This window comes from Hemiscyllium ocellatum, chromosome 9 (assembly GCF_020745735.1).
Source record: "Hemiscyllium ocellatum isolate sHemOce1 chromosome 9, sHemOce1.pat.X.cur, whole genome shotgun sequence".
Taxonomy (NCBI): domain Eukaryota; kingdom Metazoa; phylum Chordata; class Chondrichthyes; order Orectolobiformes; family Hemiscylliidae; genus Hemiscyllium; species Hemiscyllium ocellatum.
In genome coordinates this window covers 96,658,111-96,675,452 of record NC_083409.1, presented here as the reverse complement: position 1 = coordinate 96,675,452, position 17,342 = coordinate 96,658,111, and the positions used below count along the sequence as shown (strand labels likewise).

At 38.6% G+C, this 17,342-nt stretch overlaps 1 protein-coding gene across 2 annotated transcripts in view; it reads left to right on the top strand.

Moving 5' to 3' along the window:
* The window catches only part of mtf2 (metal response element binding transcription factor 2), a 52,079-nt gene that overhangs the window by 29,557 nt on the left and 5,180 nt on the right, over positions 1 to 17,342 (top strand). Inside the window, exons 8-14 of one of the 2 annotated variants that reach the window (XM_060830594.1) lie at positions 1,680 to 1,748; positions 2,318 to 2,441; positions 3,017 to 3,084; positions 6,261 to 6,449; positions 9,047 to 9,155; positions 12,838 to 12,929; positions 15,502 to 15,609. In XM_060830594.1, coding sequence (XP_060686577.1) covers positions 1,680 to 1,748; positions 2,318 to 2,441; positions 3,017 to 3,084; positions 6,261 to 6,449; positions 9,047 to 9,155; positions 12,838 to 12,929; positions 15,502 to 15,609 — 759 coding nt within the window. Of the gene's footprint in view, positions 1 to 1,679; positions 1,749 to 2,317; positions 2,442 to 3,016; positions 3,085 to 6,260; positions 6,450 to 9,043; positions 9,156 to 12,837; positions 12,930 to 15,501; positions 15,610 to 17,342 lie in introns of both variants that reach the window. The other variant, XM_060830593.1, reaches the window with a different exon arrangement.

Here is a 17,342-nt window from a genome sequence, read left to right as displayed (position 1 = left end):
CTTGCCAGATGTGATCTAGCTGACTCGACATCAGAGCAAAACTAAAACTTCACATCAACATAAGCTGCATAGTATAGTGAACTTGCACGACAGTTTTTGTATTTAATTTCAAATTTCTTATGTATTTGAATTGTAAGTTATTTTGCCTTATTTGGATGACAGAAATGCATGTTTAGATCAAAATGTGTGCAACTCATAGCAGCAAGGCAGAGAAAAGACTTGCAGGGATGACACCAGAAAAGTACGTGTGCAAGTAAGACTGACAGGCTCTGTCAATGTTCCCTCGTAAATAGAAGGCTGAGGGGTTCATAGAAAGTTAACCTTTCTTTGTAGAGATCTTTAAAGATATGAAAGGTTTGGCTGGGGTGTTGGCAGACTATTCCCCGCAGGAAGAAACAATGGAATTTTTGACCCTCAGCATAAGTCAACAAGAATTCCAGAAGGAATTTGAAAGAAACTTGTTGGTCAAAGAGTGGTGAGAATGTTGAATGTCAATGTGTATCTTGAAAAGCTTTTAATCTCTGTTAAAGTATATATTAGTGTTTAGATTAACTAAATACATGCTTTTAGTTCTGTCACTTTTGAACTTTGTTATCTGGCCAACTAGAAAGATACTGAGCATAGATAAAATATCTCCAAGTAGGTGAATTTGAGGCAGAGTTTGCTTTGAGTCTGCCATAATTGAGTTGACCTTTTTGGAAGTCTGGAAGCGGGGTTGTGATTTATCTTGGTTGTAAAATTTATGTGGAGAAGATGCATAAACAAGAAGTAAATCCTATTATGTAGGAGAAACTAATCATTTATTTAAGTTTAAAATGTGTGCTGATGTAATGCTTTTAACAAACTTGACATCCGAGACAGCTTCAGTCAGTTAAATACTTGTGATGTTTAGTCACCATTGTAGGCAAGGATTTGAAGCAGCTGATTGTATGCCACAAAGTCTCAAACTTACACATAATAAAAATCTGTTTGTGATGTTAGAGTGTCTTAGATAGAAGTCTTCTGTTCTTAGAAAAGGTCCAGTGAGATATTTCACATCCATCTGACAACAGGCAAGTTTTATCCCAAAGTCCACTTCTCAAAAGTGCAACATTTTCTGATTGATGCACCGAAATATCAAAGCAATTCTGTGTTTTACTGTTCAAATGAGGCGGAACACACTGCCTCAGAAAGTGGCAATGTTTCTGCTAAGCGTATAGAGGGCCAAGAGTACTCCATGCTACGAAAAGGACATGGAAGCTCTGGGGAGAGAAAAACAAACAAAGGGTTGCAAGGCTGAACTAGAATTAAGAGGTTTTAGCTGTTGGAGAAGATTGTGGCTTTCTTTGATTTAGAAGTGACCAGATAGAGGTCTTTTAAAATTTTGATCAGATTGAACAGGATGAATATCTTTGCTCAGAACGGTTAGCATGTGGAACTTGTTACCACAGCAAATGATTGAGATGAACAGTTTAGATGACTCTTGGTTTAAAAAAAAAGCTAAGTACATGAAAGAAGGGGGAAGTGAGAAGAAATGCTGAAATAAGAGAAGATGGAATAGGGCGAACGATTTTCATGCAGTATAGATGACACACAGCTTAGTTGTGCTGAATGGCTCACATCTATTCTTACATTCCTCATAATCTGGAAATACCATTGTCATATCTATATTGATTAAAAAGGATTTTTTTGTCCATTAGGTTTTATTTATTTATTTGTTCCGTATGCAATTCTGGACCAGAATACCTCAAACGTCTACCTTTACGTTGGTAAGTTATATGTAATTGTTTTGCTTTAGTGTTTTAAAACCTACAGTATTATTTTGCTCAAATTTATCAAGAACTTTTTTTATAAATACCAGTTGTTCTGATGGCATTATGATGGTTCTTTTTGATGATCAGGAGATTAAAGTCAATGTAAATGATAATGTATTTACGCTGAAGTGATAACTTGTAATGTCAAACACATTTGAGGACTATGCACAGTTCTAATTATAATTTTAAAATGTTGACTAATATTCAAATCAGATAATTTCTTGTTCATTTCTTGTTAGAAAATAGAAACTTTAAAAAGTACCCTAAATAAATGGAATCAGTAACTGTAAAATTTTTGCAGTTTTAGTTCTGCCGCCATCTGATTTATTTTAACAAGCTATATAATTGGATAAATTTGTCAGACTCCGATTGATCTACCCCTCAGAGTCGTTCTTGGTTTTGAGTTAATCTGCAGTTTTCAGCGTGTGCTGTAATTGACTAACAAATGAGTACTTGAAGAATTGTGATGAAATCTATGCTCCTCAGTAGATATTAAAATACTTTCGAACACTTTTTTCTCCCAGGGTTGACATAGCACACTTAAGCCTTTACAATTTAAGTGTTATTCATAAAAAGAAGTATTTTGATTCTGAGCTTGAATTGATGAATTACATTAATGAAAATTGGGACAAACTGCAACCTGGTGAGGTAAGGTCAAATTATGGTTTAGCACTGAATACGACTGACTTGTGTTTAGCAGAATCAATTTCCAGACTGTTGTTTGTTGTATGTTATGTTTATGTGCAGCAATATTTAAATTGGATAATTTTGCCTCAAATTATTTCCTATAGCTTTTCAGTGGAAATATAATTTTAGGTTTTGCTTTAAAATGTGCATTAAACACTAAATTTAATGATGGGTTAATATTGAAGCTCAAATTGAAAACTGACTAGCTGGTGTATGTTGATATTTGTCAATATAAATATTTGGCAGAAATTTTATCTGTTCTGTTACAGGGTTAACTTGAATGTGTCATACATGAATATTTTACATTTAGTTTGGAGTATTGATGCATTCTAAAGTAGAAATAATTAAAAGCATATATATTCTCTGTTTTCTGAGCTTCAAAAGTACACTATTAATTTTTATGCAATAGGTAGATCTGTTTGAAATTTATATCAATGTAACACATTTTTTGAATTTGCTAATATTTTGTAAATCAATAATTTTATGTGGCCCAAACAATAAAATGATTTTGAATTTGTCATGTTATTCATTTGCAGCTTGTTGATACTCTAAAATCGGATCGATACGAGTATGTTCTGGAAGCCCTAAATGAGAACAAATGCATGTAAGTGAGAGTTTAGATATTTTTGAATTAATCTGCAATGTTACTACACACTAATGGAATACTTAAACCTGGGATTTGTGTTTAAGAAGTAGGGACACTACCACTATGTCATTTGTGCCCCCAAAGTACAGGTTAATCCCAAATAGGTACAATGGAATCGACTGTGTACAAGTGTAAAGAAAATTCCACTGAAATAGATTTCTACTATTAGCCTTTGTGCATGTAAAAAAAGAAGGTAGTGATTAGAACTCTGTTCAGTGAAAATATTTTCTGCCAGCTTGTCCATCACCCCAACTTTACTGAACTATATTTGCACTCTGCTCCTTTGTACGTTACATTCAAAGTCCCCACATTTTTTGATTTCGAATCCTGGTGAATTTTCATGTTTTATGAATGTTACTGCGGAGTCTGCAACAATACTTTAATGTAACAAAAGCAGAAATTGCTGGAAAGGCTCAACAGCATCTGTGGAGAGAAATAGAGTTAATGTTTCTGGTTGAGGAAAGCTCAATGAACCCAAAACGTGAAGTCTTGATTTCTGTTCACAGATGCTGCCAGACTTGCTGAGCCTTTCCAGCAATTTCTATTTTTGTTTGACTTCCAGCATCTGCAATTTTTCCAGTTAATATTTCAATGTAATTTGACAGTGGTCACTGCATAAGAGGCTGTTTGGCTACCTATGTTCTTGTAAGAGCAGTTCAACTAGTCACATTCCTCTGCTCTTTCCCTTGAAGCAAACAAATAAAAAGGATAAAAGTCACGGCCAAAGAACTGTAATAGGCATTGAACTGTAGTAAATGCTTTCAGGTGCAGATCTAGCATTAACAGGCTGCTTTTTATATTGCAATTTATAAGATGCTGGCAACTTAATTTTGGAATCTTATTGAAAAATTATTTTCAACAAATCAGTCTAGATGTGATGGATTAATAAGCTGAACTTGTTACCAAAAATTAGTGGGTAGGAGGTTGTCCAACAGCCAGATGACATTTTGTGATTTTGAGAAGTTCTTTTTTGGTTCGTTTAAAAATGCAAATGGATTGACGTTCTTTGTATGCTAATTTTCCTTTGGCATGGATTTTAAAAAGGTTTTTGATGAAGTTCCATGATTTAGTGTGGTCAGAAAATTAGAAGGCCATGGGATCCATGGGAAAGTAGCAAATAACATTCAAAATTAGCTCAGTGGCAGTAACCAATGGGTTTCTTTGCTTAGCTGAATGGCTGCTTTCAGTGGACTTTCACAGTGCTGCTTACTCTTCATATCTTAATCTTAAGTATAGGAGATGTAGATAATTATCTGTCAGGTTCCTACTGAGGAAGAAAGCTGCAAACTGCAAGCAAAGTAAGTATGTTTTGGTCAGATGCTGGAAAATGGAATTCAGCCTAGTAGAGTGAAGTAACACATCTGCAGAGGCATGGGGTGAGGCGGGGAGAATGTTCTCTGTTTACCACAGGAGTCAGTCTGTTGTGAAATTGCCTTTTCATGGGATGTTATGATATTAAAACAGCTAATTAGTAATAGTTATTGTATCTATTATTCTGTTAAGTTTCCAATAGAGTTAAGTTAGTGGGCGGCACGGTGGCACAGTGGTTAGCACTGCTGCCTCACAGCGCTGGAGACCCGGGTTCAATTCCCGACTCAGGCGACTGACTGTGTGGAGTTTGCACGTTCTCCCCGTGTCAGCGTGGGTTTCCTCCGGGTGCTCCGGTTTCCTCCCACAGTCCAAAGATGTGCGGGTCAGGTGAATTGACCATGCTAAATTGCCCATAGTGTTAGGTAGGGGTAAATGTAGGGGTAAATGTAGGGGTATGGGTGGGTTTCGCTTCGGCGGGTCGGTGTGGACTTGTTGGGCCGAAGGGCCTGTTTCCACACTGTAAATCTAATCTAATCTAAAGTTATTCCAATTCCTTCCTTCATTTTTTAATTGTATTTTAACTATAGTGGATGAATGAAGTGTTTTGCTTGAAATCTGGTAGCTTGAATTGTGCTTGGAATGCAGCACCTTACGTTTACCTTTCAAATAAAACAAAATTGTCTAGACTACCTTTTGAATTTTGAGGGGGTTCGGTCTGGTTCATAAAAAGGTAGAGAGGTGATTTGTAAGAATGTGGTGAGGAATTAAAAATCTTTGCTTTAAGGAATGTTGATTCAGCTGTTAGTTTTCTTTGGCACTTACGAAGGTTGAAAGATTTACTTATACAAAATTAAGAGGCTTAGGTAGTGAATAGTAACGGCTGTACAGAACATTGGTTAGGCCACTGTTGGAATATTGCATGCAGTTCTGGTCTCCTTCCTATCGGAGAGATGTTATGAAACTTGAAAGGGTTCAGAAAAGATTTACGGGGATGTTGCCGGATTGGAGAATTTGAGCTATAGGGAGAGGTTGAACAGGCTGGGTCTGTTTTCCCTGGAGCATCGGAGGCTGAGGGGTGACCTTATAGGGTGATTGCCAAGTTATGAGGAGCATGGATAGGGTAATTAGGCAAAGTCTTTTCCCTGGGGTCTGGAGTCCAGAGCTAGAGGGCATACGTTTAGGGTGAGAGGGGAAAGATAGAAAAGAGACCTACGAGGCAACTTTTTCACACAGAGGGTGGTACGAGTATGGAATGAGCTGCCAGAGGAAGTGGTGGAGGCTGGTACAATTGCAACATGTAAGACGCATTTGGATAGATATATGAATAGGAAGGGTTTGGAGGGACATGGGCCGGGTGCTGGCAGGTGGGACTAGATTGGGTTGGGATATCTGGTCGGCATGGACGGCTTGGACCGAAGGGTCTGTTTCCATGCTGTACGTCTCTATGACCTGTTTTCCTTGGAATCACTCACTGACTGGGGACATACATTTCAATATATTGGAAGAGGGTGGCATGTGTCTGGAATTTAGTGCCTGAAAGGATTATAGAGGCTGAAATATTCACTATATACCTCAATAGTTTTTAAATATTCAACTGCTGTAACCTTGCAGGGTGGTACTAACAATTGGACAGTAGGATTGGTCTGGATAGCTCCTGTTTGACTGACACAGACATGATTAGCTGAACAGCCACCTGTGACATAGATGTTCTATATTTCCAAGGTATGCAGTGTGGCATACAGCAAGAAAAATGTCTTTCCTCTATGCAATTTGAAAATCTTTGTCGCATTTTGTTTTGTGTCTAATCTGGTCATTGGAATCAGGTTCATGTCTGGCAAAGAAATAAAGAAGAAGAAACATTTATTTGGATTGCGAATTCGTGTACCTCCGGTTCCTCCTAATGGTGCAATGAAGACTGAAGAAATTACTGAGGATGTTTCTCATGAATTTAAAATTAAGGGAAGAAAATCTAGTAAACCTACACCTGTATCAACACCTGTTGCTGCAAAAAGGTAAAGCAATTCACAAAGCTGTTGTCTTTTGGCTCTTTGAAGAAAGATCTGAGACAAACTGAGTTGCCATAGGCAACAGAAATACATTCTGGACCTCAGCACAAGTTGTCAGACCATTCTGAGATGCATGAGCAATTTTAGTAAAGCATGAAGACTAACTGTGTCATTCCAAGTAGTGAGATTCTGCATTTTTATGTAAACTTTAAATGTCAGAGTCTTTAGTGTCTCTTCCACCTAAGGTAGATAGTTCATTCTGAAGTTCATAGACTATTGTCCTTTTCTTTTAAAAATAAACTTTTTTTTATTATCATGGTGCCCTTACTTCCTTGCGTACAATCACAATCTGATCTTAATACCCTTACTGCTTTCTGTCCCAAGTTATATATTTTTAAAATTATCATCGCTTATGGTTTCATTGATATCTTGTATTTCGTGACTTATGGCTCCGATCACGGTGTGGTAAATCTTTGAAGGAACTGTCCATTTTATGATACCCAAGTTAGTTTTGTAATGCTCAATATGAGAGTCATAGAGATATACTGCATGGAAACAGACCCTTCGGTCAAACTCGTCCATGCCGACCAGATATCCCAACCCAATCTAGTCCCACCTGCCAGCACCTGGCCCATATCCCTCCAAACCCTTCCTATTCATATACACATCCAAATACCTTTTAAATGTTGCAATTGTACTAGCCTCCACCACTTCCTATGGCACTTCATTCCATACACGTACCACCCTCTGCGTGAAAAACGTTGCCCCTTAGGTCACTTTTATATCTTTCCCTTGTCCCTCTAAACCTATGCCCTCCAGTTCTGGACTCCCCCACCCAGGGAAAAGACTTTGTCTATTTATCCTTTCCATGCCCTTCATTTTTATAAATAGCTAAAAAATCGCCCCATAGCCTCTGACACTTCAGGGAAAATAGCCACAGCTAATTCAACCTCTCCCTATAGCTCAAGTCCTTCAACCCTTGCAACATCCTTGTAAATCTTTTCTGAACCCTTTCAAGTTTCACAACATCCTCCCAACAGGAAGGAGACCAGAATTGCATGCAATATTCCAACAGTGGCCTAACCAGTGTCCTGTACAGCCGCAACATGACCTCCCAACTCCTGCACTCAATACTCTGACCGATGGGCGGCACGGTGGCACAGTGGTTAGCACTACTGCCTCATAGCGCCAGAAACCCGGGTTCAATTCCCATCTCGGGCGACTGTGCAAACTCCACACAGTCATTCTCCCCGTGTCTGCGTGGGTTTCCTCTGGGTACCCCGGTTTCCTCCCCCAGTCCAAAGATGTGCAGGTCAGGTGAATTGGCCATGTTAAATTGCCCGTAGTGTTAGATAAGGGGTGAATGTAGGGGTATGGGTGGGTTGCGCTTCGGCGGGTCGGTGTGGACTGGTTGGGCCGGAGGGCCTGTTTCCACACTCTAAGTAATCTAATCTAATCTAATCTAATCTAAAGGAAAGCATACCAAACACCTTCATTCGTAGTTAATAATTGTAGCAAAGCAAATAATGGCAATAGTTTAAGTGAAATGTTTTTTAGAATTACAAAGAGGAGATTAAGAAAAGAAGAAAAGAAAGCACTGTGTAGAAGAAAAACAGCTTACATAAAATAAGATTAGATTAGACTTAGTGTGGAAACAGGCCCTTCGGCCCAACAAGTCCACACCGACCCGCCGAAGCGCAACCCACCCATACCCCTACATTTACCCCTTACATAACACTACAGGCAATTTAGCATGGCCAATTCACCTGACCCGCACATCTTTGGACTGTGGGAGGAAACCGGAGCACCCGGAGGAAACCAACGCAGACACAGGGAGAACATGCAAACTCCACACAGTCTGTCGCCTGAGTCGGGAATTGAACCCGGGTCTCAGGCGCTGTGAAGCAGCAGTGCTAACCACTGCCACCGTGCCGCCCACAAATGAAAAGATGAATTTTATTGACAAAATTAACACATTCTAAGCTATTTGAACTCTGCATTTAAGTGGAATCATAAATTCTCCATTAAATAGATTAATGATAAATCTCCATCTGAGTAGGCCATGGCTCAAAATATATTGTGATAGGTGAATTCCCCTCTCCCGACACCTTGGAAAAATAAGAAACTCTCCCAATCTAAAAATGACACAAAATTCAATCATGGGCCAACAAATCAGAAAAGTTGCCCCTTTTTAAGTAGAAAAAGACTGAGGGGCTGAAAGGGGACTGAGCAATTTTAAACCTTTTATCAATGAAATATTTTGCTAACTGTATCCAGGAAGTCTTCAAGCTGCTGAGGCAATTACTTCCTTGCAAATGAATATGCAGTTCCTAGTTTGCATTATTTGACTCTTGGAGTAGGCATATTCTCTCCCTTGACTATACTGTACTTCTGGATTCCATGCATCTTGGCTGTGATTTGGGAACAGATTCTCTGCTAATTGCTACTGAAATATTCTATTGGAAGGGGGAACTATTGAATTTTTTTGAAGAGAAACGGATCTTATTATTCTGAAAACAAAAACTTTTGTTGCTCCATATGTTCTCTAAACTGTAAGTTTTGTGTAGCTTTTGCATTCTAATAATTTATTTTTTAACCAGTAGTCCATTAAATAATGACCTGGAAAAAAAAGTCAAGAAAAAGTCATCCATTGAACCTTCAGAACAGTATACAAAATTGAAGGTCAAAAGAATCACTGATTCAACGACAGTAGTAAGTTGACTTATTCTCTTCAATATTTCTGCTTTACAGCTTGGCTATTGAAATCAAGGAGGTATGGAATATAATTACAAAGGCAATCGTCTCAGTCGTCATTTTATCACATCGATTTTTCAATAAAAGTTCGTAAATCATGAATGACTACTTGAATTGGAGCTACTGTAATTGGGATGTTTTGTCTGCTTTCTGTGTCCTCTCTGTATCTGGATATTTAGATGTCAGTGGATACTAATCAATGGTGGACTAATTAATAGATTATGTACATTCTCACTTTTCAATTTTTCAATTAAGTTATCTGAAAAAATGAAATTTGGAGTGTAGTCCATGTTGATCAGTGCGACTAATTATTTAAGCTTTGTTTAATTTATTCGAAGTCGGTTGGTTCAACAAGTTTCCTTAAATCAATGGGCAAATTGTGTTAGCAGCACAGGTAATATTTACTTAGATAATTGGCTTGGTTCTGGTACAGTAATGCACAGCCAATTGATTGTGTTCAGTTTGTGTATTTGTTACAGTTCAGCAAAATTGAGAGTTGGATGTTTACGGTTTGAATTAACTTTAATAGACAATGTTTTCAGGGCTGTGGGGAAAGAATGGGGGAAGTGGGACGTACTAAGTTGCTCTTGCCAGCTCTCTTCATGGCACAATGACCTCCTTTTCTCCTGTCATGATTATATGATTTTATTTAAGATTCCTAAATTGATGCTTGTTGAATATTCCTAGGTTATTTAAAAATACTGTTAGTAATAGATGATCATGTGACATCACTAAGTTTATGTCGTGTATATACCCAAAGATGCATTACAATATGCAATTTTATTAATTTCTTATTTTTTGCGTATACAGAATGTGTACATAGTATGTGCAGAATGAAATGATTTTAAGTGTTAAACTCATTCCTAATATGGGGAACGAAATGAAGATTTACAAGTAGTTTGGGGGGGCTAAAGAAATTGTACCTCTCGCTAAGCGGAAGAGAGAGGCTTATGTGACGTTGAGGTGAGATGGTTCAGATGAGGCGATGGAGAGTTACAGAGTAGCTAGGAAAGATTTAAAGAGAGCGTTAAGAGGAGCAAGGAGGGGACATTAGCAGTCTTTAGCAAGTAGAATATAGGAGAACCCTAAAGCTTTCTATAGATATATGAGGAATAAAAGGATGATGAGGGTAGGAATAGGGCCTGTCAAAGGCACAAGTGGGAAGTTGTGTGTGGGCCCTATGGAGATCGGAGACGTACTAAACGAATATTTCTCACCTGTTTTCACTCAGGAAAAGGAGAATATTGTAGAGGAGAAGACTGAGATATGGGCAATTAGACTTGAAAGGATTGAGGTCAGTGAGGAGGTGTTATCAATTCTAGAAGGTGTGAAATAGGTAAAACCCTGGGTCGTTTAGGATTTTTCCAAGAGATCACTGGGAAGCTCGGAAGGAGATGGCTGATCTTTGAGTCATCTTTGTCCATAGGTTTAGTACCAGAGGACTGGAGGATTGCAAAAGTTGTGCCCTTGTTCAAGAAGGGCAGTAGAGATGACCCAGCTAACTTATAGACTAGTGAGCCTTGTGTCTGTTTGAGGAAAAGTTTTGGAAAGGATTATGAGAGTGAGGATTTATTGAATTTTGAGAAGATTTGTAGCTCAGGTTGAGGTTTAGGGTGTAGGTTTGCTCGCTGAGCTGGAAGGTTCATTTCCAAACATTTCGTTACCCTATTAGTGGGGCCTCTGGGCGAAGCATGGATACATGAACACCAACTAGCCTCAAAAAGACATGACCCACTCTGACTAGTATCCTCACACACGGATGAGGAAGGACACCACTTCGACTGGGACAACACATCCATCTTAGGACAAGCCAAACAGAGACACGCACAAGAATTCCTAGAAGCATGGCATTCCAACCAGAACTATCAACAAACACATAGAGTTAGACGCTATCTACCACCCCCTGAGAAAAGAAACAGAAAATAACTTCACCACATAAAATAACATCACCATAGGAAGTGAAATCACCAACCCAAAGAAACCCAAAGATATAAATAGAAAGCAGGAATTTTCAGCATTGCTTCGCCTGGGGGCCCACTGAAGATGTTACCTAGTAGGGTAACAAAACATCTAGAAATGAACCTTCCAGCTCAGCGAGCAAACCTACATCCAAAAGATCGGATTTATAATTATCTAGCAAGCAATAATTTGATTGGAAATAGTCAACATGATTTCATCAAGGGGAGGTGGTATCTCACACATCTCATTGAGTTTTTTTGAGAAGGTGACCAAGCATGTGGATGAACGTAGGGCAGTTAATGTGGTGTACGTGGACTTCAGCTAAGCCTTTTGATAAGGTTCCACATGGTAGGCTACTGGAGAAAATGCAGAGGCATGGGACTGAAGGTGATTTAGCAGTTTGGAATAGAAACTGGCTTTCTATAAGAAGGCAACGAGTGGTGATGGAGAATATTCGGCCTGGAGTCCGTTTACCAGTGGTGCGCTACAAGGATCTGTTTTGGGACCGTTACAGTTTATCATTTTTAGAAACGACTTGGATGCAGACATAGATGGATGGGTTAGTAAGTTTGCAGATGATACTAAAGTCAGTGGAGTGATGGACAGTGTGGAAGAATATTGCAGGTTGCAGGGAGACTAATAAACTGCAGAATTGGGCTGAAAGGTAGCAAATGGAGTTCAATGCAGATAAAATGAGGTGATTCACTTTGGAAGGAATAACAAGGCAGAATACTGGGTCAATCGAAAGGTTCATCGTAGTGTGGATGTGCAGAGGAATCTTGGTGTCTATGTACATAGACCCCTGCAAGTTGTCACACAGGTTGATAGTGCTGTTAAGAAGGCATACAGTGTGTTGGGTTTTATTGGTCGAGGAATTGAGTTCCAGGGACATGATGTCATGCTGCAACTATACAAAATGCTATTGCGGCCTCACTTGGAGTATTGTGTGCAGTTCTGGTTGCCCCATTGTAGGAAGGATGTGGAAGCATTGGAAAAGGTGCAGAGAAGATTTACCGGGATGTTGCCTGGTCTGATATGAAGGTCTTGGGTCTAAGAGGCGATTTAATAGAAACATGCAGGATGATCAGAGGATTAGATAGGGTGGACAGTGAACATCTCTTTCCTTGGATGATGACATCTGCTTTTACAAGGGGCCATAGCTGCAAATTGAGGGGTGATAGATTTAAGACAGATGTCAAAGGCAGGTCTTGACTCAGAGTGGTAAGGGAGTGGAATGCCCTACAGCCAATGTAGTAAACTCAGCCACATCAGGGGCATTTAAATAGTCTTTGGATAAGCATGTAGATGTAATGGGATAGTGTAGGGTGATGGGCTTAGATTAGTTCACAGGTCGGCTCAACATCAAGGGTCGAAGAGCCTGTTCTGTGCTGTATTGTTCTATGTTCTAACTTGGGTTTCCCTTCCTGGAATAGTTGATTTAAAATATCGAAGCAAGCTTTAAATGGACCAACTTATTGGCCTCACTGAAGTGTATTGAATTTGATATTCTTTAAAATCTTGGTGATGGAGTGGTGAGATGTATGTTTGTTTTGGTTCTGCATTTGAATCCGAAAGCAAAATCAAGAGTTATGTTTTCAGTTTAATTTGAAATGAAGTTATCATGGAGGTTGGTACCAAGACCTTATTTATCATTATCAAGCAATGTTTTAATCCTTTACAGGAAAATGAGAAAAGCAACCAAAGCCACTGTGATATTCAGGACCAATCTACAATGCTGGATACTCTTGCCTTGGATCTTCCTGGTCCCAAAAGGTTGTTCATTCATGTTATATTTTATACCATTCTTTATCATTTTTCAATTTTTTTTTACAGTCACGCAGCATGGAAACAGAGCCTTTTGTCCAACCATAATCCCAAACAAAACTAGTTCTTTTGAGATTGTGTTTGGCCCATATTCCTCCAAAGCGTTCATATTCATGTACTTATCCAAATGTCTTTTAAACTTACCTACATCTGTCACTTCCTCTAGTTCATTCCACACCTGTACAATCTATATCAAAATAAAATTGCCCCTCATGTCTTTTTAAAATCTTTGTCTTTTCACCTTAAAAGTTTTCTCCCAGTCTTGAAATCCCACATCTTAGGGAAAAGAAATCTGCCATTCACCTTAGCTATATTACTTATGATTTTATAAACCTCTAAGATCACCCCTCAACCTCCTGTACTCCAGTTTTAAAAAATGTCCCGGCCTATCCAGCCTTTGCCCATTGCTCGCACCCTCCATTCCCAGCAACATCCTGGAAATCTCTTCTGAACCCTCATCTTTTTGATGATAATCCTAAAACAGGGCAACCAGAACTGGACACAGTACTGTAGAAGAGGCCTCCTCATCATCCTGTACAATTTCAACATAATGCACCACCTTCTTTAATCGAAGGACTGAGCAGTGAAGTCAAGCTTGCTAAATGCCACCTTAGCACTCTATCTGTACGTGATGCAAACTTCGAAGAATTATGTACCTGAACTCTTTGGTTTCTCTGTTCTACAAATTACCCAAGGCCCTACTTTTAATTGTATAGGTCCTGCCCTTGTTTGTTTTACCAAAATGCAATACTTTGCATTTATCCAAACTAAAGTCCATCTGCAACTCTTCCGCGCATTGACCTATTGATCAAGATCTCTTTTGTAATCATAGAGAACCTTCTTCACTGTCAACTATGCCATGAATCTTGGTGTCATCCGTAAGATTACTAACTAGGTTCATTCAAAGGATCTGACTGTTACTGAATTTAAATGTTCTCACAATAGTTTACATTTCTAGTATGATTGAAAAATCAACACAGTAGATCCTTTGAGTGAAGGAATTTCCTTGCATTTCAGACCTAAACTGCTGTACAGCTACAGATACAGACACAGACCTACAGACAAATAGATACCTGTTTGTCACTTTTAGTAATCACTATGAACTTTATAGACCATTGTGCCACAGCTTACTTCCAACTAGCTTTGTATTGTTTTCAGTAGAGCGTCAGAGGCCGAGGGATGACCTACTAGAAGTATATAAAAATATGAGAGGCATAGATAAGGTCGATAGTTGAGTCTTTTCCCAGGGTGAAATTGCAAAATACAAGAGGCCATAGATTTATGATGAAAGAGGGAAAGTTTAAAGGAGATGTGTGAGATGGGTTTTTAACATTGCTTCATAGGTACCTGCAACACACTGCTAGGGAAGAAGTAGAAACGATAGCACTGTTTCTCAGACATTTGAGACACATCAAAAGGCAGGGAATACACTGCAGGTAACTGGGATTAGTTTGGAATATCGTTTGATGCAGACATGGTGGGGCGTGTTTCCTTTGCTGTATTGTTCGATGTTCAAAATGGGATATTTTGCACTTGTTCCCTTCATTCCATCTGTCCTGTTATATCCTTAATAGATTCAAGCATTTTCCATTCCACTTAGGTCAACCATTTAGTTCTGCATTTCCATTTCCTTCCTTTCTGGCAAGGAAGGTTACATTTGCCACTTTCCAGTCAGCTGTGGCCATTTTAGAATTAAGGGAATTCTGAAAGATAATCAATATATACACATTCTCTGCAAGCATCTCTTTCAGAACTCATCAAATCCAAGCAATTTGTGAATTTTTAGATCCTTCAATTTCCCTAATAATTTATTTTTCTAGTAGGTCATAAGTTAGTACTTTTACAGTAAGGTTTGCTTTCATCATGTTAGGACGGGCTACCGTCCCCGTGTTCGTTTGAAGGAGAGAAACACTGGATCTCATTCAAAATATAAGCTGTTTACTGAGAGAGAGACGTACACAAAATACAGTGAGGTGTTTACAGCTCACTGGAGAAAGCGCCTTCTGAAATCTTTCCAAAAACCCCTGCTTGATATATTGTTCGCTAAGCTAACGCAACGTAATCACTCACACACGTGATCTCTCACAGACAAAGGCCTCCTGTGAACAGGCCTCGGCCTTGGCAGGTATCCACGAGATGGTCTGTCTTGTAAACAAGGTCTCCGAGTAAAGGCTGCCATTGTATTGGTCTGACCTTGATAGTCCAGCTGCACAGGCAGTTTCGGTGAACAGTCCAAACAGCAGCTCCGCAGCGCCCTCCGATTTCCCAAGCAGCAACTACAGTTCTACCCTCCCTAGGCTTATTAGGTATACATCCCAACAATCAACTGTCCATTTGTGAGTTATTTTATGTTGCTTATCTACTATCATTTAATCTAACTTCCCAGTCTATCTGTCAATTCTCCCAGTTCATAATAGCTCTGCAATTACCTTTTGTTTAAATTTTAGATCATAGTTTCGGACTCAACCACTTTCAATATCACTACTTTGTTTTAAGCTTGTGTTCTTTTCTTGCATTCTAGGAGACTTGTTGAGAAAAATGCACAATCTTTGAATACCTCTGATGTGGAATCCACTGGTGCGGCTAGCACCACAGAAACTACCTCAACTAGTCTGTGTAGACAGTCCAGGTAAGTTTTTTTAAAAAAAAACTAATTTTCAATTCAAAAGGGAAATTTAATTAGGACTGAGTGAACCTGTGAAAGTATTTACTGTTCAGTAGCCGCAATATTACTCAATATTTCTACTCCTTTTCTTTGTGTGCACTGCTGAGGTTCACGTAGACTGCAATCAATGAAAATCTTTGATCTGTTAAGAAATTGCCCATCATTTGTACTATTGCTGTTAAAATGTCTGCAAGTTATGTCATGTTAATCAGATGAAATTGGTATCTTGACTGCGAAGCAAGTCATAGCTATAGCTGAAGAATAGCCTTAAAAACTAATTACATAATTTTACAATGACAGATTTCCAATCTCATGTTTTCAACTTTTAAACTTTTAAGTTTACTTGGAGATTTTGGATTCTCATGTGCCTTCATTAGTTTTGCTCTTGAACTTTTATGGAGAGGATAACCAGTGCATTTTATTTTCTGGCTTGCAGTCCTAGAGAACATTTCATGTGATTTGGCTGCATATTTGCTTGATAACCTCACTGTTTCTGGACTCCTAAAAATCCCAAATACTTAGTGCAAGATTCAAACTAATGTAAGGTTAAAATCCATGCCAAATGATCTTAGATAATTTCTCTGCAGTCCATTCATTGTAAATGCTGCTGGCAGTCAAGCCTAAATTGATATGATGCTTAAGAGGCTTGATGTCAGTGTTTTTAATTTCATTTATCTCAACAAGAAGTGACAGCTTTCCTTAATTTAGATTTGTGATGTTAACCATTTCTCTCCACACTTCCTGCATAACCTGCGTATTTCTGTTTTTCATTTCAGATTTTAATGCCAATGTTATGTAGCTTAGAGATATTGCATTCTTAAATAAAATGTCTCATTGTCAAGCAGTTGCATTCGCCTAAAACTAGAATTAATTAGAGACCCCCTTTCAATTTAAAAGAAGCTTGAGGTTAAATATGAAGATTCATTAGAGATCACATTGAAATTTGTGATCACATCGAAATTAGTTGTGATGCACTCACTGGAAAAATAGTGTCTTGCTGCACAGATTAGTTACTTGGAGGGCCACTATGCAGTCCCTGTATCAAAGTAAGCATCGTTGAGACATGGGGAGAATATAATGTGGGATTTAAATTTAAGAAATTTAATCTATCTATGTAATGTACTTAACTACCGACAAACATTTCATACTGATGAGTCCTTCCGTCACTCCCAGTATATAATGCTTTTTCTAGTCTGTTTAGTTTTGTATATGGCAACTAGTTGCATTTAGGAGTTCAACGGATTTAAATTTAATAACTATAAGTTGGTACAGGGCCACCCAATACTAAAAGCTGAGGAGAACCACTGCGTGTCAAAACCAGTAAACTGACACAGTAAAACCAGTAAATTGTACAGAAACGAGCTCATGCATGTGGAAAAAAAAGGTGGTTATGTACTTGTACTCAGTGTCAGTGGTGGAAGGAGTGGATGTTTGTGGATATGGTGCCAGTCAAGCAGGCTGCTTTGTCCTGAGTTAAAAATCTCTCAATGCCAGGTTATAGTCCAACAGGTTTATTTGGAAGCATAGCTTTTGGAGAGCTGCTCCTTCATCAGGTGGTTGTGGAGAATAAGTTCATAAGACACAGAATTTATAGCAAACGTTTTCAGTGTGATGTAACTGAAATTATAATTCTCACAACTTTGAAATTATATATTGAAAAAGACCAGGATTATTTGTTAAGTCTCTTATCTTTTAGA